General features: G+C 41.5%; 1 protein-coding gene across 1 annotated transcript in view; it reads left to right on the top strand.

The window, feature by feature from the left end:
* The window catches only part of ADAMTS14 (ADAM metallopeptidase with thrombospondin type 1 motif 14), an 89481-nt gene that overhangs the window by 61531 nt on the left and 738 nt on the right, over window positions 1–27212 (top strand). The window contains exons 12-21 of the mRNA XM_070753951.1: window positions 117–292; window positions 2308–2441; window positions 2926–3049; window positions 6148–6222; window positions 8485–8648; window positions 10899–11064; window positions 12960–13092; window positions 16390–16597; window positions 20784–20913; window positions 23399–23509. Coding sequence (XP_070610052.1) covers window positions 117–292; window positions 2308–2441; window positions 2926–3049; window positions 6148–6222; window positions 8485–8648; window positions 10899–11064; window positions 12960–13092; window positions 16390–16597; window positions 20784–20913; window positions 23399–23509 — 1421 coding nt within the window. The remainder of the gene's footprint in view (window positions 1–116; window positions 293–2307; window positions 2442–2925; window positions 3050–6147; window positions 6223–8484; window positions 8649–10898; window positions 11065–12959; window positions 13093–16389; window positions 16598–20783; window positions 20914–23398; window positions 23510–27212) is intronic.

The following is a 27212-nucleotide window of genomic DNA, read 5'->3' as shown; positions in this document are numbered from 1 at the left end:
ATTTGTATAGATTTATATAAACCAACAAAATAAAAGATTAAAATGAATGCTCTTCCTGCTTGCAGAACCTGAGTGCCCTTAATTGACACTTAATTGGCTCTTTGTTTCTTTTCCAGCCCAGTTTATGGTGGCCGCCAATGTCCAGGTGCTATGTATGAATATCAGGTTTGCAACACCGAAGAGTGCCAAGGTGGCTATGAGGATTTTCGTGCTCAGCAGTGTTCCAAGCGGAACTCTTATTACACTTATGAAAACTCTAAACACACCTGGCTCCCCTATGAGCATCCTGAGGGTAACTTTATTTATTTATTTATAAATTCCTTATAACTGTTCATTTCAACCAGTGACTCTGGGTGGCATGCATTACAAAACATAAAAACAATTACTGTACAACAATACAAATAAATAGATATGGCACCAAGTAAAACTGTCACTGTGGATATAAAAACAATGATAAACACGAAAACAAATTAAAATGGCAACACAAATTGGAAAACAAAGCCTCCATGGGTTTAGAGCAGAGATAGTGTCTTCTCTATCAGTGCACCAACCACCTCCAGATTTAAGAGATTAACAGAGTTGGGAGGGACCTTGTAGGTCTTATAGTCCAATCCCCTCCCCAAGCAGGAGACTCTAGTGTTGTCAAACCATTTCGACACTGAGTGCTGAAACAGGACTATGTGCACGCATAGGGGAGAACACCGGAACCCGGAAGAGCAGCTTCCTGATGCACATGTTCTGGAGTGCCGGAAACCGGAACAGTAGTTCTGAGCTGAGCTTCCTGTTTCCAGTGTTCACATGCGTGCCAGTCACCTGGTCTTCCGGTTTCTGGCACATGCATGCCAGGGAGCTGCTCCTCCAGTTTCCTGTGCTCCTGGGCATGTGAAGACCAGCTGGTTGGCATGCATGTGCATGCTGGAACCCGGTCGGGAGGCTCAAACGGAGGTGGGGAATCCCAATAGGGAATTCCCTGGGCGGAGCTTTGGACATCCTTCCTGGAGTCCACGTTTCGGCCGGCCAGGAAGGACGTCTTCGTGACGTCAAAGCTCCGCCCATGGAATTCCCTATTGGGATTCCCCACCTCCATTTGAGCCTCCCAACCAGGCCGACAGCTCCATGGCTCTTCTGGCAAGGTGACAGCCGGGCGGCGGGGCTTCTCGGATGCCTCCCGAACCCGAATGCCGAACCCAAACTTTTGCCAAACTTCCAGGTTCAGCATTCGGGAGAATACCGAGAAGCCCCCCAGCTGTTTCAAAAGGCGACAGCTGGGTGGCGGGGCTGCTCAGCGGCCTCCCAAACGCCAAACCCGGAAGTTTGGCAAAAGTTCAGGTTTGGCGTTCGGGGGAACGCCGAGAAGCTGCTCAGCTGTTTCAAAAGGTGACAGCCGGGCAACGGTGCTTCTCAGCGGCCTTACCAACCCAAACGCCGAACCCAAACAGTTGCCGAACGTCCGGATTTGGCGTTTGGGCGGCGGGTTCGTATGGCGAAAAAAGTTCATAAGAAAAGGCAAAAATTTTCCGAACCCCGGGTTCGAGTCAGGAGTGCATGTGTAAATTTTGCGTTTCTTCAGACAGATAGTGTAGCTGCAGCAGTGTTTCGAAATGGCGTCTGTAAGTGATGTGCGTTACAAGCAGTGTGTCATCATTGACTTTCTCACTGCGGAGAAAGAAACTGTTGGGAACATTCACAAACGTTTGTGTACAGTTTATGTTGAATCTGCAGTCCACAGAAGTATGTTTAGTTGCTGGGCACAGAGGGTGAGGCCATTAGAAGACGGTTCGGCAGAGCTCCAAGATTTGCAGTGTTCGGGGCGGCCAGCCACGGCTGTCACACCTGACAAGACGCAGCTTACTGATGTGCTCATTTGCGAGGACCGATGCATAACGACTCGGTGCTGTTGGCGCTGAAGCTCTCAATCAGCAAAGGAAGTGTGGAAGATGTGATTCGCACGGTGCAGAAATGGCTTTGTGATCAGAACAAGGAGTGGTACCGACAGGACATACACACCCTTGTGTCTTGCTGGAGAAAGGCCATAGAACGGGACGGAGATTAGGTGGAAAATTGGGAGTGTAGAAGAAACATCATTCTTTCTTGTGTGCGAGTTTCATTGGGTTCAATAAATAATTGTTGAAGAAAAAGTTTTGGTGCATTACTTTCTGGGCAAGCCTTGTAACGTACATCACTTAGATTGGTTTTCTTGATTTCCAGGAAGTTGAATTGTAAATACTGAGTTCCACTTTGCATCTCAATTTACCAGAACATAGAACCAATCTTTTCCACATACAGTATTTCGTTTTTTTCCTGCAGATGCCCAGAAATGTGAACTGATTTGCCAGTCTGAGGAAACTGGGGATGTGGTATTTATGAATCAGGTTGTTCACGATGGTACAAGATGCACCTACAGAGACCCATACAGTATCTGTGTAAGGGGTGAATGTGTGGTATGTAAACTTGCCGGTCTATTCAAGTTTTAGAAACTTTTCTGAAGGACTTAAAATAGATATGGGACAGACGTTCTCTGATTTCAATGCCAGCAGGAATAAATCACGAGGAATATCTGAATAAAATACATTGGCAAACCAGGAAATGCAATTATATAGATTTTTTTTTTAAAAAAATTAAATTTTAAAATAGTTTTATTGATTTGTTTAAAGTATAAACATAAATAGGCTTTGTTGGTTACATTTGATCATCTGATGGCTGCCCACAAAATAAATCAATGCTGACTGGGGAATTATGGGAATTGAAGTCCACATAGCTTAAAATTAAAAAAACCCCACTGAAGTAGATCATCCCGTTATACAGAGATAGAGAGTTAAAAGTATTCTGCAAGGCCTGTTCTGTGTTCATTCGGGAGATTGCCATTTTGAATTTGCACCCTTAACTCCATTTCTTAATTTTGTGTTTTTCTTCTTCGAATGGCAGCATGTTGGGTGCGACAGAGAAATTGGCTCTCTGAAGGAGGATGACAAGTGTGGTGTTTGCGGGGGTGACAATTCCCATTGTAGAACAGTGAAGGGGTCTTTGGTCAAAACCCCCAAGCAGTCAGGTGAGAATGGAAGAAGAAATGTACTTGATTTGGTATCACAATTAAAGGTAAACACAATCTTCTATTCTTCAGCATATGTTTGACTACTTGGGATACCACAGCAGTCTTTAACATCAATAATGGGCTTTAGCCCTCTTTAAATTTGTTGAGGTCTTAATAGTTATGGGGGATAATATAGGGCAGGGGTGTCAAACACAAGGCCTGCGGGCTGGATGTGGCCTGCGGTGTGCTTAAATCTTGCTTGTGGGGCTGGCCTGGAAATAGCAAAGGACTGGCCTGCAGTGTCTCTGGCAGTCAAAATGGAGCATGGGAGACAACAGCATTCTGCTGGCCAAAATAGAATGTGTTGCACACACGCAAGGCCACCCATATCTCATTTTGTGCCCTGGATAGCCTCCTGCAGCACTTTGCCAGCCAAAATGGGATGCGGGACCCTATGCAAAATGGGGTGCTGGGGGTCCATGTTTTGGCTGGCAGGGTGCTGCAGGAGGTGTCTGACCCATCTCCTTCCCCTCCCCTCAGGCCAGCCCATGAAGGAGAACTACAGTGCTGATCCAGTCCTTGAAGAATTCCCCTTCTATAGGGAACGCCTATGGGCAATTGGCAATAATATGAAAATGGCTGATTTTTTGAATGTTTTCTCAGCTAACTAGTTTAGCTAATTACAGTGGTATCTCTACTTATAAACTTAATTCGTTCCATGACCAGGTTCTTAAGTAGAAAAGTGTGTAAGAAGAAGCAATTTTTCCCATAGGAATCAATGTAAAAGCAAATAATGCATGTTATTGGGGAAACAGCAGGGAGGGTGGAGGCCCTGTTTCCTCCCAGGAGATTCCTAGAGAGGCCCCATGGAGGCTTCTCCCTGCCTTTTCTGGCTGTTTCCTCCCAGGAGATTCCTAAAGAGGCCCCACAGAGGCTTCTCCCTGCCTTTTCCGGCCCTGTTTCCTCCCAGGAGATTCCTAGAGAGGCCCCATGGAGGCTTCTCCCTGCCTTTTCCAGTTACAGTTTTGGAGGCTTGGTCTTGTAAGTGGAAAATGGTTCTTGAGAAGAGGCAAAAAAATCTTGAACACCCGATTCTTATCTAGAAAAGTTCGTAAGTAGAGGCATTCTTAGGTGGAGGTACCACTTTACTCTGGCCATCCAAACCATCATTTTTTGATAGTGCAACCCTGTTTAGATGTTTTTAAGATAAGCTAAAGTCAGCTAGATCCCGCTAGTCACTCTACTTTGGATAGAATTTTAGACATGAAATTTTTCAAAACATGAAATTGCTCAAAAAAAGTAGCAATTCCATTTTCTTGCAATGAATGCCATATCTAATCTGCTTCTAGTCTCAATTTTGATTTTGGGCAAAATTCTGGTATTTTCCCCATGCAGCAAAAAAGTTTTTAGACATGACATTTTTCAAAACATGAAATTGTTCAAAACAGGTATCAATTCCATTTTCTTACTCAGAATACCATCTCTACTCAGTTTGTGGTCTCAATTTTGATTTTGGGCAAAATTCTGGTATTTTCCCCATGCAGCAAAAAAGTTTTTAGGCATGAAATTTGAAGTACCTACAGAAAGTGGCAGGCTTTTGGAAAAAAGACAATTGGAAAAGTTCAGTAGTAGACATACAGTAGGTGGTAGTTATTGGCAGTCTGAGTGGAGATCTGAACTGAATGTACTACAAGTGAACTCAACTGTAAATAAAAGTTTAGCCAATTGTTTTGCAGATAATCTCCATTACAAGAGATAAAGCTCTAGAGCATGTCTTCTTTCTCCAGCAGAATATGGATGATGGGCAAAAAACAAATGAAAGTTTACAACCACTAGTTAAAATGGAACTTTCCAGTAAAATACTATGATTCTAGGGCTGTGTGAAATTAATGAGCAAAGATGCAATTTCTGGTAAATTGTTGAATGAAGAGCAAGCTGTTCAATGACAGGTGAAGGGACATAATGGAATGAAATAGGCCATCTTAGGTGACTGCCATGAGAATAACGTTTAGACTTTTATTTGTGATAGTTCCCCAGGAATTTTACTCAAGGACTATATGGACAAGGGATGCATCACTCCGAGTGAGATTAGAATAAATGTAGATCTTGATGTTTGCTATAATGTGAGGCTACTAGAAGATAGCTACTAGAAGATGGTAAGCACAGCTGCAGCTTTATTTACCTCAGAAAGGGAGAGAAATATATCCAGTTTTGGTGCAGTTCCTCCTATTCCCCACAAAAGTGACCCACTAAACATGTACCGAATGCCCACATACGAGCTCTGGTTTTGTTGAACATGGATTGAATCAGTCAGAGAATGAATTTCTCTTCTTTTCCTAAAAGTCCCGACCATGAGGAAATGGGACATACTTTGCTGGCTACAGACTACAGACTTTTAGTTCAGATGCATTAATGTATATGTATATGTTGAAGCATCAGTCTTTTGTTAACATTAAAAAAAAAGAAGTAACTTGACTTGAGTGAGCCTGTGAGAAGTTTATAAATGTCCCACATTCTTGTGGTTAGTTCAGACCACACTAGGGTATTCTGTGCCTTGCAGGAATCAGTACTGATGCCAACAAGCCTGTTTTATGCCAAATGTCCTTACTAAAAGAAAAGAAAAATGTACATACATGGGAAATATTATTCATCAATTTCTGAAAGATTAAGGGGCTGCCTGACAGTTCTGTAGTAGGGTACTACTATATTTTCAAACTTAACTCCCATGTTGGCAATTAAAAGCAGCTAAATATTCCTCTTAACCCTTGATTCAGGAAGTGGCTTATTCCTAAAAGTCTCTGAAATATGTGACCAAGGAATAAAGGCACATAAGCACAGAATATTTGCTCACTGTGATGTGAAGAAACCAAAGCCTTACATTATTTTTTCCCTTCAAACTATTTGTAATCAATGCATTCTTTGTCATTTTCGTTATCAAGAATGCATTGTGACCATTTTCGTTACCAAGACACCATATCTGGGTTAACATAACAGTTCTTTGTCGCCTAGAATTACTGGTTCCTGTCTCAGTGGTTTCACTTTTTTATATGTAGGACTCATCCCCAACGATACACACTGCCCATGTTAAATATGACTTATTTCTTTTGCAATTTCAGGAGGTCCTCTGAAAATTCCAGTAGGTGCCAGGCATGTTCAAATTGAGGAGATGGCGCCTGTATCCCATACAATTGGTAAGAACAGATTGCTAGGAAATAGTTATGTATTGTACTGTGTAGTCTGAGGGATGTTTTTTGCTCATCAAAAAATAGAAGGGTTGAATCTAGTCAAAATTCAAGTTCAAATAAAAAAGATATTTAATTGACACAGTGAACTCATTGAGGGTGATTTTCGTCTGAGTTAATGATTTTTTCAAAGGCTGCCTTTGCATTTAGCCAATTCATATTTTAATCAGTCTCTTTATACCCTATAATCTTCTTTATCCAGTTGTCATTTCCAAAATACAGTGGTACCTCATCATATGAACTTAATTGGTTCCAGGAGGAGGTTCGTAAGATGAAACGTTCGTAAGATGAAACAATGTTTCCCATAGGAATCAATGTAAAAGCAAATAATGCATGCAAATCCTTCAGGAAAATCTCAAACTTTAGAAGGGAGGCGAACAGAGTGCAGGGAGGAGCAGCTAAAGGGGGCGGGTGGAAGAAGCAAGGCTAGGCTAAAGGGTGAGTGGGAAGGAAGAAAGGCAAGGGGGGCGCCCCTCCCTTTTCTTTCTTCAAAAGACACCGTTTCAGTGCCTTTGCAAGCATGCAAAAGCTTTACTCCTCCAAGCTGCCCCTCCCTTTTCTTTCTTCAAAAGACACCGTTTCGGTGCCTTTGCAAGCATGCAAAATCTTTACTCCTCCAAGCTGCCCCTCCCTTTTCTTTCTTCAAAAGACACCATTTCAGTGCCTTTGCAAGCATGCAAAATCTTTACTCCTGCAAGCTGCCCCTCCCTTTTCTTTCTTAAAAAGACACGGTTTCAGTTCCTTTGCAAGCATGCAAAATCTTTACTCCTCCAAGCTGCCCCTCCCTTTCTTTCTTCAAAAAAGGGGAAAAAAAGAAACCCCTTCATCCCAGCAGCAGCTGCTTGGGTTCGTAAGGTTAAAATAGTTCGGAAGAAGAGGCAAAAAAATCTTAAACACCGGGTTCGTATCTTGAAAAGTTCGTTAGAAGAGGCATTCGTAAGATGAGGTACCACTGTATAAATAGGCACTGCAAGATTAAAGTAGGCAATATTAGAGTAGGCATTCATTAAAGTAGGCAATATGCAAAAGTTAATTTTATGTCAGTAGTATTTCAATCCCTAGTGACTGTATGGAAAATGGCTTCTAACAACAACAATGAAATTTCAATATAATAAAATAGAAAAATTTGTCTCCAGCTAGCACTTTGATGGAAACTAAGAAAAGTGGCTTGCGTATTCTACTGCTACTAGAAATTCTAATTAAATTATAGAGAAAACATGCTTTTTCAATGCACTGTATCCCCTTCTTCTTACAGTATATTGGTACTCAGTAAAAGACGGAGTGCACATATCACATTCTGTTGTTTTATAGGTGCAAAAAAAAATACTGAAATGGCTGCAAATTTTAACTAATAATCAAAATAACATTCAACAGGGAAAACATGTTCCTTTGTGACTTCAGGGCTTTCTGTATTTAAACAATGCCTGTATCATTTTATTCTCTTCCTTTTGAAGGATGTTGATGGGAGTCATAATCCAAATAATGTCAGGTACAAGAAATCAGGACCATGGAAAGAGTTCAAAAATACTACTGCTACCTATATACAAGAATCTGAGCTACAAATGGTCAAGACAAATTGGTGCTAGACTAGCATGGAATTTCTGGCGGTTGTACAGTGATACCTCGTCTTACAAACGCCTTGTCATACAAACTTTTCGAGATACAAACCTGGGGTTTAAGATTTTTTTGCCTCTTCTTACAAACTATTTTCACCTTACAAACCCACCGCCGCCGCTGGGATGCCCCGCCTCCTGACTTCTGTTGCCAGCAAAGCATCCGTTTTTGTGCTGCTGGCTCCCCTCCATGGGAAACCCCACCTCCAGACTTCCATGTTTTTGTGATGCTGCAGGAGCAGTGCAAAAATGGGCACTTCACTGGCAACGGAAGTCCGGAGGTGGGGTTTCCCAGCGAGGGGAGCCTCGGGGAAATCCCAGCAGCGCAAAAACGGGCACTTCGGCTGGCAAAAGGGGTGAATTTTGGGCTTGCACGCATTAATCGCTTTTCCATTGATTCCTGTGGGAAACATTGTTTCGTCTTACAAACTTTTCACCTTAAGAACCTTGTCCCGGAACCAATTAAGTTTGTAAGACAAGGTATCACTGTACTTAGATCTCTTGTGAGAGCCTAGTGACTCCAAACTGATGATCCATCTGACCCTGCCCTCAGACCTAGCCTATTGTCTGCTACAAATAATTTATTTCCCTTTTCTAGCTGTTAAAAACCAAGTCTCTGGTGACTTCATTTTCAACCCCAGCACCAAAGTTGTCAAGAACCATACCTTTCTAAAGGTGGGTTTGGAATGGGAATACATCACTGAGAATGGCAAGGAAAGCTTGAGTACTAGTGGCCCCCTTCATGAAGCTATCAATGTTCTGGTAAGTCCTAAAGACAACTTAGGCTGCCACACGTCTATCCAAGAAAAGCACAAGTATTGTTTTATTGTTTGGAACCAGGGATGAGAGAACAGCAGCCTGCATTACTTTCTGTGATCCTTCCCCAGCTTCCCCCAAAGGGTGTTGGACTGAAAGTTTGGATTTCAGATCTTTTGTAGTGTTAGAAGTAGGGGGAGTGATGTATGCTTGTTGCTGTTCTGAACAAGTGGAAGAGAACTACTTGAGCCACAGTGACCTAGTGGTTAGAATGCAGTACTGCAGGCTATGACTGCTGGCTTCCAGAAGTTTGGCAGTTTGAATCTCACCAGCCTTCCATCCTTTGGTAAAATGAGGACCAAGATTGATGGGGGCAATATTCTGAATCTGTAAACCGTTTAGAGAGCGTTGTGTAAAGACTGTGAAGTGGTATATAAGTCTAAGTGCTGTTGCTATTGCTACTTCCCTCTTCTGTTTGCTGTTCTGTCCCATCTACAGGTAGTCCTCAACTTATGAACCACAGTTAGAGCCAGAATTTCTATTGCTAAGCAAGGCAGTTGCTACATTAAGTCATGCCAAATTTACGAGCTTTTTTTTTACCACTGTGAATCACGGAAATTTTTAAGTGAATCATTTGGGTATTAAGCAAATTCAGCTTCCCCCATTGACTTTGCTTATCAGAAGCCGATTGGGAAGGTCACAAATGGAGATCACATGATCCCAGAACATGGCAACTATTGTAAATACATACCAGTTACCAAGTGCCCAAATTTTGATCACGTGACTGTAGTGATGCTATATGATGGATATAAGTATGAGAGTTGTCCCCTTTTTTAAAACACTGTTCTAACTTTGAATGTCACTAAATGAATGATTACAAGTCAAGGACCACTTTATATTAAAGAAGAAAAGGCCATATTATTTGTTTCATATCAGTAGAGGGAGCTACGATACTGGAAGTCTTCAGAGAGGGGCGGCATACAAATCTAATTAATAATAATAATAATAATAATAATAATAATAATAATACCATAGTCCCCCCCACCATACTTGCTAATGACATAAAACCTTGTGCAATAATAAAATAAAGCAATGAATTTAAAATAGATTTTAAAAGATGCCATACTCATTAGGGAGTGCATTTCTCAAGACGCCTATACAAATCACACTAAACAGCCCTGAAGGGGATAGAAGTTGTGTACACTAAAAGTTGTGTTTCGGCAATAAATCTCTCTTGATTTTGTATGTGCGTTTGTGTGTGTCTACTTGCATGTGTTCACCTTCGAGCGAGCTTTTGACTCCTGGTGACTGCTTGGACTAATGTGTTGAAGTTTTGTTGGCAATTTTTTTTTAGTAGTGGTTTGCCATTGCCTCTTTCCCAGAGCTGAGACAGAGGGACTGGCCTAAGACCAACCAATTGGCTTTGACTTAAGAGAATAGAATAGAATTTTTATTGGCCAAGTGTGATTGGACACACAAGGAATTTGTCTTGGTGCATATGCTCTCAGCGTACATAAAATAAAATATACATTTGTCAAGAATCATGTGGTACAACACTTAATGATTGTCATAGGGGTCAAATAAGCAATGAAGAAGCAATATTAATAAAAATCTTAGGATATAAGCAACAAGTTACAGTCATACAGTCAACATGGGAGGAAATGGGTGATAGGAATGATGAGAAAAACTAGTAGAATAGAAGTGCAGATTTAGTAGAAAGTCTGACAGTGTTGACGGCATTATTTGTTTAGTAGAGTGATGCCGTTTGGGAAAAAACTGTTCTTGTGTCTAGTTGTCTTGGTGTGCAGTGCTCTGTAGCAATGTTTTGAGGGCAGGAGTTGAAACAATTTGTGTCCAGGATGCGAGGGGTCATTAAATATTTTCCCCGCCCTCTTTTTGACTCGTGCAGTATACAGGTCCTCAATGGAAGGCAGGTTGGCAGCAATTGCTTTTTCTGCAGTTCTGATTCTCCTCTGAAGTCTGTGTCGGTCCTGTTGGGTTGCAGCACCAAACCAGACAGTTATAGAGGTGCAGATGCAACCAGAACTCTCTTAGTTTCTGGCTTGTTGTCTTAACTACCACATCAGACTAGCTCTCCATCTCTGTTGGACAACTAGTTCAGAATCCTTGTACACAGTTATCAGGTAAGCAAGTGCTGGTAAAACAGCCCTCCAAGAAAGCTAGGAAGAAAGGCAGGAAGAACTTAAGAACATAAAGGAAGCATTTTCTTTATTATCCCGTTTCCTTTGATTCCAGGTCATCCCACAAGATGATAGTGCCAAAAGCAGCTTGATGTATAAGTACATAATTCATGAAGATCTTCTCTCTGTCATCGGAAACAATAATGTCCTTCTTGAAGAAACGGATATCTATGAGTGGGCTCTTAAGGGCTGGTCTCCGTGCACAAAAGCTTGTGGTGGAGGTATCATTCTCTCTATGCTTAGAACTAATTTAGATATACAAGTTTGTCCTGGAATGGCCCAACTCAGATAAGTCTATATTTAAGTATATATGGGAATTCCTTTCTAGAATAGGCCCCTTAATTATCAAGGACAAAGGCTAGAGGATCTGGAGAATCAAAAAGCAATAGCACTTAGAGTTATATACCGCTTCAAAGTGCTTTACATCCCTCTCTAAGTGCTTTCACAGAGTCAGCCTATTGCCCCCAACAATCTGGGCCCTCATTTTACCCCCCTCAGAAAGTTAGAAGGCTGAGTCAATCTTGAGCCTGGTGAGATTCGAACTGCCAAATTGCAGGCAGCCGGCGGTTAGCAAAGGTAGACTGCAGTACTCCCCTCTAACCATTGTGCCACCATGACTCCAACACCAAAGGTTTACAATTTTTTACATTTCATTCTTTTTTTAAAAAAAGAAAATCAATTTTCTTTTAGAGGTATTCAAAAATACAATACCCCCCAAAAAGGATAATAAGACAAACGAAAATAAAAAAGACATACATGCACAATGAGATTGAACAAGCATTTCAAAGTAACATTAGATTAGGGTACATATTAACATTTCAGAACTATATTGAAGAAAGTCAATAGATCCTAGAAAGGGTGCAGAGAAGAGCAACAAAGATAATAAAGGGTCTGGAGACAAAATTGTATGATGAACAATTGAGGAAAATAGCTATGTCTACCCCATTAAAGAGAAGAATTGGGTGGGGGACATAACTCTCTTCCAGTGTTTGAGGACCTGTCACAATGAAGAGGTGATTGACTTATTTTCCAAAGCACCAGAAGGCAGGAAGCTATGGGTGGAAGCTTATTGAAGGGAAATCCAACCTGGAACTAACTGGAGGCTTTTTAAAATAGACTGGGCAACCGTTTGACTAGAGTGATAAAAGTTCTCCTCCCTTGAAAAGGGGTTGGATTAGAAGACCTCCAATCAGAAAGATAGCTGCTAATCCATTTCGAAGTTGATTTTGATTTTACAACTACAATTGAGACCAGAAGTTTTGTTGCTAAGCAAACAGTTGCTAATTGAGTTTTATAACCTTTTCTACCCCTTGCTGCTAAATGAATCACTGCAGTTGTTAAGTGAATCTGGCTCCCTCTCATTGACTTTGCTTGTCAGAAATCAGCTGCAAAGTTGGCCAATGGCAATTCTGTGACTCCAGGTTCCTACAGTCACAGGAAAATGCATGGCAGTTACCAGGCACCTGAATTTTGTTCACATAACTATGTATATGTATCATGTAACTCTTGTCTGTGTGTGTATGCATAAAAGGTGTAAATTCCAACTTTTTTTCATGCAGAACACAAATAGTAAAGTTACAGCCTCGGTTTTTTACTTCTACATATTTAGTAAATACTAATCATTTCTATAACAACAAACTAATCAACAAATTCCAAAGTCAAAATTTTTATTTTTCCCCATCTCAAGCACAAAACCTAGAAATGGATTCCAAGTAGAAACAAAGCCGGGTATATTCTTTTCTTCAATCAAAACACTTAATTTGGCTATCTCTGCTAGTTCCGTCAATTGTTCCATCCATTATTCCATTGTGGAGATTGACACAGCTTTCCATCTTTGCAGATGAAGAATTCTTGCTGCAGTCCACATATACGGGAACAAAATTCCCATTTTTATTTTTATTTTTTTGCAAGTTTTTTATGGGCTAGTCCTAAGAGAAAAAAAATCTTTAGTTTCAGGTTTATATTCATTTTAGGAATCTTCTGCATTAAAATACTCAGCTCAACCATACTCAGTAAAAATGCTTTCTGATCCAACAAAGAGGATAAAGCATTCCTCCGTTGCAATTGCATTTCCAACATGCATTTGAAATGTCTTTATCCTTCTGTGATCTTACAGGAATACAATATGCTAAGTATGGATGCCGGAAGAAGAGTGATAATCGAATCTTACACCGGAACTTCTGTGGCAATGGAAAGAAACCAAAGCCAATCCGCAGACGGTGCAACATGCAAGAATGTTCTCAACCGATGTGAGTGCTGCTTTCATTAACTGTACAAGTGGTCATCGACTTAAAATCTTCCATTTAGCGATCGTCTGAAGTTACAACAGCATGGGGGGGAAGGGGGACTTATGACTGTTTTTCCACATTTACGACTTTTACAGCGTAACCCGCGGTCACGTGGCAAAATTTAGGGACATGGCATCTGCTGTGTATTTGCCACAATTGCAGTGTGATGGAACCATGAGTTTGTAACCTTTCAAGCAAAGTCAATAGAGGAAGCCAGATTTGCTTAACAACTGCACGATTCACTTAATGTCCACAGTGATTTGCTTAACAACTGTGGCTATAAAGTCATAAAATGGGGCAAAACTCAATTGGCCGTCTTGATTAGCAACAGAAATTTTGGCCTCCCTTGCAGCCATAAGTTGAGGACTATCTATTTTGTTGGAGGGGAGAAAGAACTGATGTGTTACAATCCGCAAATCACTATTGTCCATTCATGTCATTTCTTTATTCTCCTAAATGTGTGTAACAAGTCTAACTTGTAAGCTTACATAAATGCATAAGTAGCATTTTTGGAAGATTTGTGAAAAATCTTGGATGCCAGGCCCATTGAGAGAGAATTGAGAGGCTGGGTGAAATCATCGCCCGGCCGACATTTGCGGAGGTAGGGAGGGGCAATAAACACTGCCTCCCAGCTGATGCAGCTGATGCATTAACTCCCAGCTAATGCAGCACTCAGATGCATTAAAGGGGCCAGACGAAAACATTCCTATGGCTGGGAGGGGCGATAGCACCGCCTCCCAGCTGATTGCCTCCTTCGGGGAGCGCCCTCAAGCCATAATTGGCTCGCAAGGGCTGCCGGGAGAGAGGGGCGTGGTTTTCAGGCCTATTTCAGGGCCTGCTCTTCTCCTCCTCTCTCCTTTTGCTCTCTGCTCACCTCCCGATTGGTCACCCACCCACCGTCCACTATATCCAGGATGTCTTTCAGAAGTCGCCCGTAGGGGCCGAGAAGGAATTTTTTGCAATCTAGTAAGTTTGTCAGATTGTTTTTTCGCCTTCTCCATCCTGGTCGGGTGTGAGGTTTAAGGGTTTAGAGTTCTATTGGTTTGTAAATAGGTTGATATGAAATTTATTTTATTATTGATCGCTATTTGGCAGAAACGGGGCGGTAAGGGTGTCAATAGCAACTGTGTTTTCTCCCTTGGGCATCTTTTGAAAGATGATGGGTTCCTTGGTCACACAACTCATGCTTCCTCTCCGGACGGAGCGGTGTGAAGGAGGAACGCTTGGGGCTCATCCACATCATTTCCGGTTCCGGGTCATGGGGGAGAGCCCTGCCACACGCTGGCCATGGCTTTCACGTTTGAGTGAATGCATGTCATGCTTCACCCTTACCAAGCAAGGAATTATGCCCATTAGTTGCCCACGTATGTTGTGTTCATGTATTCCGCCCCATTTAGCTTCCTCTGCAGGTCTCTTTCTGTAATTCAATAAAGTGACCCATTTTCATCCAGCTCTTGTGTTTGAGTGTTCATTCCCCATCCAACGCAAAAAGAAACCCATGTTTTCTTATTTTATTGTATAAATAGGGAACAAATTGAACTAGTGACCAGTTAATCTTTATATGTATAATAAGAAAATATATTTTCAATGGACAATTTCCTGCACACTGGTATAATATTTTTGTAACACACTGTATGACAGAATTGCAAATCAGCAAATCTTGAATACCAAGAAAAATGTAGTTCTAATTGTGAATATTAAGACCAAGTACCATTCAGCTACAACTTTAAAAAAAATGGCTTTACCAAAAACAGCTTTTTTGTTGTTGCTCATATTAAAAGTTTATTCTCTGGTTAATAGCCTTATTTATTGCTGACAAGCAACTCATTGTTTCCCAAATTCAATGAGGTTAAATAGAGGTCTGTTTAAGGAGTTCCTTTCTTTTTGACTGGGAAATTCTGAGGGTTGAAGTCCACACATCTTAAAGACTTCGAGGTTGAAAAACCCAGATTATATGAGCTCCCAAATACAATCTCAAATACAAGTAGTCCTCAACCTTCGACCACAAATGAACCCCAAATTTCCGTTGTTAAGTGAGACATTTGTTAAGTGAGTTTTGCCCCATCTTACAACCTTGCCACAGTGGTTAAGTGAACCAGTACAGTTGATAAGTTGGTAACATGGTTGTTAAGTGAATCTGGTTTCCCCATTGACTTTGTTTGTCAGAAGGTCACAAAAGGTGATCACACGACCCCAGGGCACTACAACCGTCATAAATATGAACCGGTTGCCAAGCATTGGAATCACATTATACCACAACGGTTGTAAGTGTGAAAAGCGGTCATACGTCACTTTTTTTCAAGTCCATTGTACAGTGGTACCTCCACCTAAGAACGTCTCTACTTAAGAACTTTTCTAGATAGGAACCAGGTGTTCAAGATTTTTTTGCCTCTATTTAAGAACCATTTTCTACTTAAGAACCTGAGCCCAGAAAAATTTCCCAGGAAATTTGGGAGTAGCACAAAGGCCCGGCCAGTTTCCTTCCATTCCCCCTTTAATCCCGGCCATCTGGGCTGCCAGAGGAGCCTTTTGGTGGCGCTTAAGGAGGCTGTGGCAGTCCAGAGCGAACAAAGCATTTTCCTTTCTCTGGGCACTTGGACAGGGAATAAACCTCTGCCAGTGCCCAGAGAAAAGAAACGCTCCCTTCGCTCTGGGCAGCCGAGGAGTCACCACAGCGAAGGGAAGGCGCCGGCTACAAAGCGAGCATGTGAGAGGGGAGGGGAGCCCTTCAGCCTGGGAAGAAAGAGGCAGCAGGTAGCAGCAGCAGCAGCAGCAGCCAAAGTATGGGAGGCAGTGTATGGGAGGCAGCCTCGTGCCGGGTGTATTGGAGGCGCATGCTCCTTCTCGCTGCCTCAGAGTCCCTCTTTTTTTTTAAGCCTTAAAGTTTTGGATTTTTTTGATTCCCCTCCCCTCATCTTCTTCCTTCGGCAGCGACGGTCCTCCTCTTCCTCCTCCTCCTCCCACCCAAACTCCGAGCTTTTATTTCTTTCCTAATGAGTTTTCACGCATTATTTGCTTTTACATTGATTCTTATGGGAAAAATTGCTTCTACTTAAAAACATTTCTACTTTAAGAACCTGGTCATGGAACGAATTAAGTTCTTAAGTAGAGGTACCACTGTAATTTTGAACAGTGACTAAATGAATGTGTAAGCTGAGGGCTACCTTCACTACCCCAGTTGACATTGGTCAGAAATAATTAGGATATTAATTGTTAGGAATTCACAATCCTGTTTTGTTTTTGTTGTTCTCTTGGCAGCTGGGGGACTGAGCAGTGGGGTGCTTGCAGTAAATCCTGCGGCAAACTTGGGGTCCAGGCCAGAGTGGTGCAGTGCATACAACAGCTACAGAACGGTACCAACCGGACCATGCATTCAAAATATTGCGCAGGAGAGAAACCAGATACTCGGAGGCCTTGCAGCCGCATCCCATGTCCTGCACAATGGAGGACAGGGGCGTGGTCTCAGGTAAGATCCCATCACTGCCTTAACAGCTTATGGAGATACTGGATCTGGCATCACCTCCTCCCACGAGTACTCAAGAAATGGAGATGGAAAAGAGGCTTTGTTTTAATCATCTCAAAACATCCTGTCCCAAGCACAATCTGTGGAAACATTTGGAGGTGGCTCTATTTCCCCAAAACAAAATGCAAACTGTTTTTGACTGTTTTGGACCTAGGAAACATAGTAACAAAGCTTATAGGAGAGCCATGTTAGTATATGGTGGTAAAATAAGAAATCAAGAGTCTAGTACCCTGTTTTCCCCTAAATAAGACCTCCCCTGATAATAAGCCCAATTGACCTTTTGAGTGCATGGCAGTAAGGCCGAGGACTTATTTCAGGGTTCAAAAAAATATAAGACAGGGTCTTATTTTGGGAAAAACACGGTAGCATTTTATCTACGTAACTAACAAACAAAGCCCTACAGGACCTTGGACCAGAATACCTCCAGAACTGCCTTCTACCGCACGAATCCCAACGGCCGATAAGGTCCCACAGAGTTGGCCTTCTCTGGGTCCTGTTGACCAAACAATGTCATTTGGTGGGCCCCAGGGGAAGAGCCTTCTCTGTGGCGGCCCTGGCCCTCTGGAATCAACTCCCCCCCAGAGATTAGAACGGCCCCCACCCTCCTTGTCTTTCGCAAATTACTCAAGACCCACCTATATCGCCAGGCATGCGGGAACTAAGACATCTCCCCCAAGCTTATTATATTTCACGTTTGGTGTATATGTGCTGTATGGTTTTTAATTGCTGGGGTTTTTATATATTTTATTCTTAGATTTGTCCCATTGTTATACTGTTTTTTTAAAAATATATATGCTGTTGTGAGCCACCCCGAGTCTTCGGAGAGGGGCAGCATACAAATCTAATTAATAATAATAATAATAATAATAATAATAATAATAATAATAATAATAATAAATAATAATAACAAATGTTATGGAAAGGCATAATCTTTCGGGAATTGCAGCCTACTTTATCAGGTGGCTTCAGTGCTGTTTGCTATACATTTGCTAATTGGGTCAGGAAATGCTACCTGCTCCATTCTTTTCACTCTATAACCAGATTAACTCATGAGATAGCAGTTCCTAAAATCCAGTTTAAAAAAAAGGCAAAAGAACAAAAATTGATTATATATATATTTGATGGTGGGGAAACTTTAGCACCACCTTCCTCTTGTGTTGTCTTTCTCAAACTCAGCAACAAATGAATCCTCCTTTTACCCTGGGGGTAGACTGATTGAAAATAAACTAAAGAAAGATTAGTTGTCTGGTTCCCCTTTCTCTCTCTTTTGTTTCTTCTGTTTTTTAAAAAAGGACCCTAATCTCTCACTTTTTAATCAATCGCCATTACCAGAGGCACAAGATGTTCTGCAGAAACTGAATTCCACCAGGCCACTAATATAAATGCAGTCTTCTTTTTTTAAAAAAAGATTGATGTACATCTGTTCTTACAGGGGTGTGACTGGTCTATCTTGATCAAGGATCAGAAATGAACATTCAGAAAATAACACTTAAGTTCCAAGAGGCGAGATAGCTTTGAATTACATCAACTGAAATAGTACAGAACATCCAGTTGTCCTGCTTAGAATGGCTGTGTTTTTGTGTCACCCGCAACCCCATATTCACACAACACTAGTGTTTTGTTTGGAATGCAAATCCCTGAGACCTCTGTTTTACACTTTAAACATGTTGAGTTTGATCCATTTTGTAAATCCTTTCCACCAGAGATGGGTTCCAATTTTTTTTACTACTACCACTGTGGGCGTGGTTTATTTTATGGGCATGGCTTGATGGTCATGTGACAGCGGGCATGCCTTTGTGCTCATGTGACTGGGTGGGAGTGGTTTGACAGTCATGTGACTGGGTGAGAGTGGCTTTGCGGTCATGCGGCTGGGTGGGAGGGTTATGCAGAAGGAATTCGTAAAAAAAAATCTTTTTTTTTTTAAAAAAAAAAGATGGCAGTGTCCATGGACTGGCTCCAACCGAACTGGATCCATGACACCATTGTGACATCACCAACAGGTTGCTACTGCTTTGGGTGAACCGGTCCAAACCGGGAGGAACCCACCTCTGCTTTCTACCTAGTGATTGTATCAAGTGGTGGCTTCTCAAAATGTAATGTGAATGTGTTTGCAAATGGAATTTGTCAAATCCAATCATTTATGTACTATTCTGGTACAAATCAACTTTTCCCAGTCAGATAACTCAGCACAATGAAATATCACAGATCATTTTATTACAGGCATTCTCACAATAACTCACAGTTATGATGCGATTCTTCTGCAGTATAATCTTTCCCATTGTGCAGGTAAAAAGAGGTTGAATTTACCTGGGCTCTAGGTGTAGTATCTACATGCTGGCTGGCTTAGTGGGTGAAGACAAAGACCCTCTGGAATGTTCTCTTCAATTACCCCTCATGCCGAGTCAGAGCCAATAGGAATACACAAATGTGGTCACATGTAGAACTACATTACCCAGAGTGCAATTTCACTACATTTCCCCTAATGCAATATCTTAAAGAGACATGCCTAAATACAGTCCAACTATCTCTGTCTCTGGGGACAGCACATGTACTTTACTTGGAATGTTTTATTCCAACTTTTTTCACTGTGTATTCCACAACCTCTTCAGATATATTGGATCAACAATTTATTTCAGATAACGGAAGAGAATGTAATGACAGTCCCCATCTATTTCCTTCAGCTGATTGCATGGTTAGAATTAATGCTGATCTGATATTTCTCCAAAACTTTGACTTGGCACTATACTTTGGAGTGTAAACACATTGTTATTTTATCTCTAAACCTTGGTGAGCATTGATCCTAGCATTGTTAACATGTGAATCCTTTAAATCAGGGGTCCCCAACCACCGGGCCGCGGACCAGTACCGGGCCGCGGGGCATGTTGCACCGGTCCGTGGAGTCAGCAGCTGCCGGCCCTCATGCCACCACCCCCTCCCTCCAGCGCTTCGCCTCCCGCCGGGCAAGAGGCCTCGGGAGGCAGGTTCTGCCGGCCACAGGACGATGGATGGGACAGAGGGGCGGGAAGGACCGAGAGGCTCAAGCCTCTTTTGGCTTCTGCCGCGGGGCACTTTTGCGTTTTTGGCTGGGGGGAGGCAGGAGGGCCAGCCTGACCCCCTCTCTCCAGCGCTTAGCTCCCGCTGGGCAAGAGGGCTTGGGAGGCAGGTTCTGCCGGCCACAGGACGATGGCGGGAAAGAGGGGCGGGGAGGACCAGCACCCCCATGCTTAATCCCGCCTCCAACCACGCCCCTTTCCGCCCCCACTGGGCCATAGAAAAATTGTCTTGCTGAAACTGGTCCCTGGTGGAAAAAACGTTGGGGACCACTGCTTTAAATGATTAATCCTCATATTGTCAATTTTAATTAATGTTTTTAATTTTTTTATGCTTTGGTTTGGTATTTTTTTTGTATTGTTAGATATCTTGGCTACTTGTGTTTTAATTGGGTCTGCCACCCAGAGTCACATCAATACAATATAAATTCAACAAATAAAAAGGGGAGTAGAGAAAGGAAAGAGGGAAAAAAGAAAGGAAAGAAGGAAAGGAAAATCCAGCTAGAGCAGCATTTTTCAAATTGGGCTACTTTAAGATGTGTGAATTTCATCTCCCAGTATAATGGCTGGGAAATTTTGAAAGTTGAAGTTCACACATCTTACAGATGCCAAATTTGAAAAACACTGAGCTAGGAGAACTGTTTGTGTACCCGTTTCTAAACATAATTACATTTGTGGAGCCTCTGCCTTATTTGTTTATTCAATTTCATTGAGGGTTGCATCAGGCTTGTGTTTGACCTCAGTGGGGAGCTGTTGTGTGGCCAGGGGGCATGGCCAGCTCAACGTCACTCCTGTTGGGGGCGCCTGAGGCGGCCTGAGTGCTCTGCCAGTGAAAACAGACTCCCAAGCTCCGCACACAGCCCTCGCGACTTCTGTTTTCAATGTCAGAGGGTTGCAGGAGGCCGTGGCAGCCAAAAATGGAGCTCGGGGGGGGGGGGGTTCCATTTTCCCAGCAGAAGCACTATTGGCTGGTCCTTCACTGTTTCCAGGCCCCTGGGCCTTGAGTGTGACAGCCCTGGAATAGCTACAGCTTTCCTTCTTTCCACCTCCTTGATGGATCTGTTTTCCTCCTCCGGCAGTGCTCAGTCAGTTGCGGAGAAGGCTTACAGCAACGCCAAGTGGTTTGCAAGTCCAGTGACAACAGCATTGGTCAGTGTGACAGTGAGAAGCCAGAGGCTTTCCAAGTTTGCCAACTGGAGGAATGCCAAGGTGAGAGAACCTGGAATTGTGCAAGGAATTAAATAACTGTGTCTATACATGTGTAGTGAAATAAAATGGATCCATTGTTAGAAACAAAACAAACCAGAATGTCAGAATGCTGATCAACATATATGTGAATGGCTTGATGGTTGCACAGACATATCAATACATGTTTACATTTTTCTGTGGCTTTTTTGCTCTCTGTTTGGGAGTCTATATTCAAGGCTTTCAGGGACAACTTGGTGCAAGAAACCCCATACCATTTCAGACAAGTGGTTATCCAATCTCTTCTTAAAAGTATCCAATGTTGAAGCACCCATAACTTCTGGAGGCAAGTCATTCCATTGTTCTAACTATCAGAAAATGTCTCCCTACTTCTAGGTTGCTTCCCTCCTTCATTAGTTTCCATCCATTGCTTCTTGTTCTGCCTTCTGCTTCTGGGGCTTTGGGAAATAGGTTGACACCCCCACCACCCCCATCTTAGTGGCAACCCCTCAAATATCAAATCACCCCTAGTTCTTCTCTTCATTAGTCTAGACCGGGGGTGTCAAACTCATATTGTCATCACATGATATATCGCAACTTTCCCCCCTTCACTAAAATGGGTGGTGGTGACTAGCATGTGACATACCCAATCCCTGAAATCATTTTTCACAAGATTTATAAAGAGAGTTACAAATAAATGCTACAAAGGCTGAAAACACTTTGTAGGCATCCATCTGTCTTGAACGAGCCACATCTATGGTAATGTATTTGGGTGTCTATATGTGTGGGGAGATTGTGAGAGTAGTGTGGCACTATTATAAGTTTCACCCATTTTATATGTTAATTACGCATCGCATATATATTTCAAAGAGGTGGGAGCTTATATCGATAATGCAATGCTTAAATTATGTTAATGAAAGTGGTAGAGTCTACAGATACAGTACTTTTGTCGTGATATCCTTGGAGCTGCTTCCAAAACAATTATTTTAAGGAAGGCTACAATAAGTTGTGTAAAGTAGAAACATAGAAACATAGAAACACAGAAGACTGACAGCAGAAAAAAGACCTCATGGTCCATCTAGTCTGCCCTTATACTATTTCCTGTATTTTATCTTAGGATGGATATATCCTAGGCATGTTTAAATTCAGTTACTGTGGATTTACCAACCACGTCTGCTGGAAGTTTGTTCCAAGAATCTAATACTCTTTCAGTAAAATAATATTTTCTCATGTTGCTTTTGATCTTTCCCCCAACTAACTTCAGATTGTGTTCTCTTATTCTTATGTTCACATTCCTATTAAAAACACTTCCCTCCTGAACCTTATTTAACTCTTTAACATATTTAAATGTTTCGATCATGTCCCCCCTTTTCCTTCTGTCATCCAGACTATACAGATTGAGTTCATTAAGTCTTGCCTGCTACGTTTTATGCTTAAGACCTTCCACCAATCTTATAGCCCGTCTTGGACCCCGTTCAATTTTGTCAATATCTTTTTGAAGGTGAGGTCTCCAGAACTGAACACAGTATTTCAAATGTGGTCTCACCAGCGCTCTATATAGCGAGATCACAATCTCCCTCTTCCTGCTTGTTATACCTCTAGCTATGCAGCCAAGCATCCTACTTGCTTTTCCTACCGCCCGACCACACTGCTCACCCATTTTGAGACTGTCAGAAATCACTACCACTAAATCCTTCTCTTCTGAAGTTTTTGCTAACACAGAACTGCCAATACAATAATCAGATTGAGGATTCCTTTTCCCCAAATGCATTATTTTACATATCATTTTACAGTAACAGTCTCAGGAACTATTTTTTGGTGCCAGGGACTAGTTCCATAGGGTACAGTTTTTCTGTGGACCAGTGGGGTAGTTTTGTGCATGACCTGGATCCTTCGCATGCACATGTGGGACTTTGCTCGCTTGGGCCATCCAATTTCTGGTGAGCCATGGAATTTAGCTGGTCTACAGCTGGGTGGGGGTGTTAAAGGTTTAAAGAAACAAAGTACCCTGTACATGTAATCCTTGATCACAATGGGGACTGGAATTTTAATCGCTAAGCATTGCAGTCATTAAGCAAATCATCAATGACCAGACCCAGTTTTATGACCATTTTTAGTTAAGTGAATCATCACAATCATTAGGCAAATCCGGTTTTCCCAACTGATATTGCTTGTCAGAAGTCGGATGACCATAGAATGCTGCAGCCAGTTGCAAATGCAACCCAGCTGCCATGCACATGAATTGAGATCATGTAACCATGATGCTGGTTCAACAGTCACAACTTCAAGGATGGGTGTCATAAATCACTTCTTTGGCACTGTTGTAACTTTGAACCATCGCTAAGCAAAAGGTCATAAGTCACGGACCTATATATTTGTTTAAGATTTTATTCAGAAGGCTTAAAAAGTATTCCCACCAAAAGTAGAAGATTATTCTGGAGAAAGGTTTAGTGACCCTTCTACTTCCAAGCTGAGATCCAGATGTCTTCTTTTACTCCTCTTCTTTCAGGGAAGCCACCAGATGTCACAGCGAATGCAAACACCAGCAATCACGTGACTCCACAGGTTCAGTGGGTTTCCGAGGAGAGTGTCAAATATCCCGTTAGCAAGGTATCATCAAGTAAGTACAGTCTTTCATATTCTGAGTCAACTTCTCTTAACTCTTCTATTCTCCTCATCATAAGAAGATTCAGTTCAGGAAACCTTAGAATTTCCATTCAGGTTGTGACAGCTTTACCATAATTTCCTGTACTTAGTCTATGTGAAATAATAAGATAGAAGAAGATTTTTCTCAGAACAAGGAGAATCGATTCCCAAAATGCATTTGGGGTTTCTTGTCATGTGTCTGATCCCCAAGCTGAATTTTGGAAAGCTGCCTTCCAGGAAATGCATTATCCCAAACATTTTCTGGAATACTGAGAAGATGGAATGTTTTCAATCTCATTGTATAAATGAATGAATACATTTACTAAAATCTACTAAACCCTTTTAAAAAAACAATTGCTTTCTAAACCTTTGTTGTGAGCTGGCCCGAGTCTCCGGAGAGGGGCGGCATACAAATCTAATAAGTAAGTAAGTAAGTAAGTAAGTAAGTAAGTAAGTAAGTAAGTAAGTAAGTAAACAAACAAACAAACAAACAAACCATCAAACATAATTTGGTTTGCTAGCTATCCAAGTGTGCAAGTGAATGAAGCACATTAAATTAATAAAAAGCGTAATAGCCAAAAATGGATCTTTGTAAAACAAAATCCTAAAGATGCTGCTCTTATTGTACAGACAACTATCATCTGACTAACCACTAAATGGAAATAATGAGAGAAACAATTCTTGAGAAGAACAGAACGATCTTATTTTCCTGGGGACAATAAATTGTTCCTTATGTTACAGTACATCAAGCTTAGTAAATACTTTTATAATGTGAAAACTATTTTATTTGCTTCCACTAAAAAAATGTATAATCCCAAGTGAGATTAACACGGGTTCATTAGTATAATTCTTTATACATGTTTATGGCACATGTTACAAGTGTTTGTGGCCTTATATTTATGGCAGTGACATTTATTGCTAGAAAAACCATATAGCCATGATGGCGAGTGGCATGGGGAGCTATATCTGAGGGCACATCAGCTGTTGCCCCATGTCAGCTCCAGAGGACATGTGTGTGATGGCCAGCTGATTTTTGCCCTCCCCAGGCTTCAGGAGGCTTCCCTGAAGTTGGGGAGGGCGAACAATGGCCCAACAGGCCTACCAGAAGTTCAGAAACAGACTTCCGGTTTGCCTGTTTGGCTGTTTCTTGTACTCCAAAGACTTCAGGGAAGCCTCCTGAAACCTGAGAAGGTGAAAAACAGCCCATGCATAGGCAAGTGCGCATCCACAGTGTGGCACACGCGGAGAGGATTTTGTGCTGGCATGCACATGGTCTAGCACATGTTTTCCAACCTTGGCAATTTGAAGATATTTGGACTTCAACTCCCAGAATTCCCCAGCCAGCGAATGCTGGCTGGGGAATTCTGGGAGTTGAAGTCCAGATATCTTCAAGTTGCCAAGGTTCGGAAACACTGTGCTAGCGCACATTTGCTAGCTCACACATGCACTCCCATTTTTGGCACAGAAAAAGAAAAATCACTGCCATATAAGATTAAAGCTTTCCAAGACTTCATTCCTGTTTGTTTAGTCATATTAGGCTAATATCTCCTCGGAAGCAAAGTGGATGAGTTAGGGAGGCGTAGTCCAAGATAAATATATGCAGATCACAGCTTTTCTTTGAATTTTTTTCTCCATTTTTTTTTTCCTTTTTAGTAAAACACACTGCCATCCTTTTAGGTATTTGCAAATAGCGAGATCTATCTATTCTGTTCCAAAAGATGTTTCTTTGCATCTAGTCTAATGACATCTCCGTGTTGCTGTTTATGCTTGCCTGGTTTATATTTTGTAAGCCTTCTTAAGCCAGATTAGTGTAATGGTTAAAGGCGCTGTGCTAAAAGTCAGGAGATATGAGTTCTAGTCCTGGTTTAGTCACAAAGCCAGATTATTTTGGCAAGCCATTTCCCCTCAACCCTAGGAAGGAGACAATGGTGACCACTTCATGAAACTATACTAGTTGCTCATAGAGTGAAGATTGACTCAAAGCTACGACCCCAAAAACTATAAAGATGTTCCTCAGTATCTTTTCTGTTCATCTCATCATCATTTCTTCTGAGGCTTCTATGTAATATTTTAACTTGCTGTGCTACTGATAAATTTAATGCTGTTAAAGTGTTTTGTTCTTGTCTTCCATAAGCAGTGAAGGATAGCGTGTTTTTTTCCTGAACGGGCATCAGTTTAAATTGAATGTCTATTGTTGCAAACTTCATTTAAAAAAATTGTTTACCATGAGAAACAGAAAATGCATACCACACTTTTAAAGCCTATATAACAATATTTAAAGCCTAAATATTGTTTTTATTATTGTTGTGAGCCGCCCGAGTCTTTGGAGAGGGGCGGCATACAAATCTAATAAATTATTATTATTAATAATAATAATAATAATATCATTAGAGCAAGGCTTTTGATGTTGGAATTGACAATTTCTTCAGAGCAAAAGATTATGCGAATGCTCATTACTCATTTATGAATCCTGATGGAAATTGTTAGTAACAAAGATCATATCACAAATACCATTGACGTCCTGAATTTCTGATAATCCTGTTTAGTTTACTCCATATGTTTCTTTTGAAGGTTATTATGTAGTACTAAACAAATCTGTAGCTCCTCTTTTGTCTAATTATGTCTTTCTTCTTTTTCTTTCTCCTTGTTAATAACTCCTGCTTCTAGCCATGTTCTAATTTATTTGGGTATGCATCCATGCTACTCTTTCATTATTGCAAGAACAATCTAGATGTGGTTGATTTAATTTGGATGTACTTGTATATAACAGGGGGGTTGTATTTGCACAATAGTGTGCCATGAAGATTTGTATTTTTTTTTCCTGTCGATGATTGTACAATCCAGAACGTTCATTAGCTATATTTGAGATAGTTACAGGTATTCCTCAATTTATGATCACTATTGAACCCAAAATTTCTGTTGGTAAATGAGACATTTGTTAAGTGAGTTTTTCTCCATTTTATGACCTTTTTTGGCCACAGTTAATAACATGACTATTAAGTGGATCTGGCTTTCCCATTGACTTTGCTTGTCAAGAGTTTGCAAAAGGTGATCTGTGACTTTGCAATCGTCATAAATATGAGTCAGATACCAAGTGCCTGAATTTTGATCACAGGTCTGTGCTGCAATTGTTGTAAATGTGAAAAACGGTCATAAGTCATGTTGTTCAGTGTTGTTCAGACAGTCACTAAATGATCTGTATTTGTATTTGTATTTATTAGATTTGTATGCCTCCCCTCTCTGAAGACTCGGGGTGGCTAACAACAATAAAAAAGACAATGTAAACAAATCTAATATTAAAAATAATCTAAAAAACCCCAATTTAAAGAACCACTCATACATACAAGCATACCATGTATAAATTCTATAAGCCTAGAGGGAAGGGAAATTTCAATTCCCCCATGCCTGACGGCAGAGGTGGGTTTGAAGGAGCTTGCGAAAGGCAAGGAGGGTGGGGGCAACTCTGATATCTGGGGGGAGCTGGTTCCAGAGGGTCGGGGCCGCCACAGAGAAGGCTCTTCTCCTGGGTCCCGCCAAACGACATTGTTTAGTCGACGGGACCCGGAGAAGGCCAGCTCTGTGGGACCTAACCGGTCGCTGGGATTCGTGCGGCTGTTATAAATCCAGGGCTACCTGTATGGTTGGTTTTTTAAAACCCTTCCAACTCTGGGCATTGG

The sequence above is a fragment of the Erythrolamprus reginae genome, chromosome 5 (genome assembly GCF_031021105.1).
Source record: "Erythrolamprus reginae isolate rEryReg1 chromosome 5, rEryReg1.hap1, whole genome shotgun sequence".
Classification (NCBI taxonomy): domain Eukaryota; kingdom Metazoa; phylum Chordata; class Lepidosauria; order Squamata; family Dipsadidae; genus Erythrolamprus; species Erythrolamprus reginae.
This window is presented reverse-complemented; position numbering and strand designations above follow the sequence as displayed.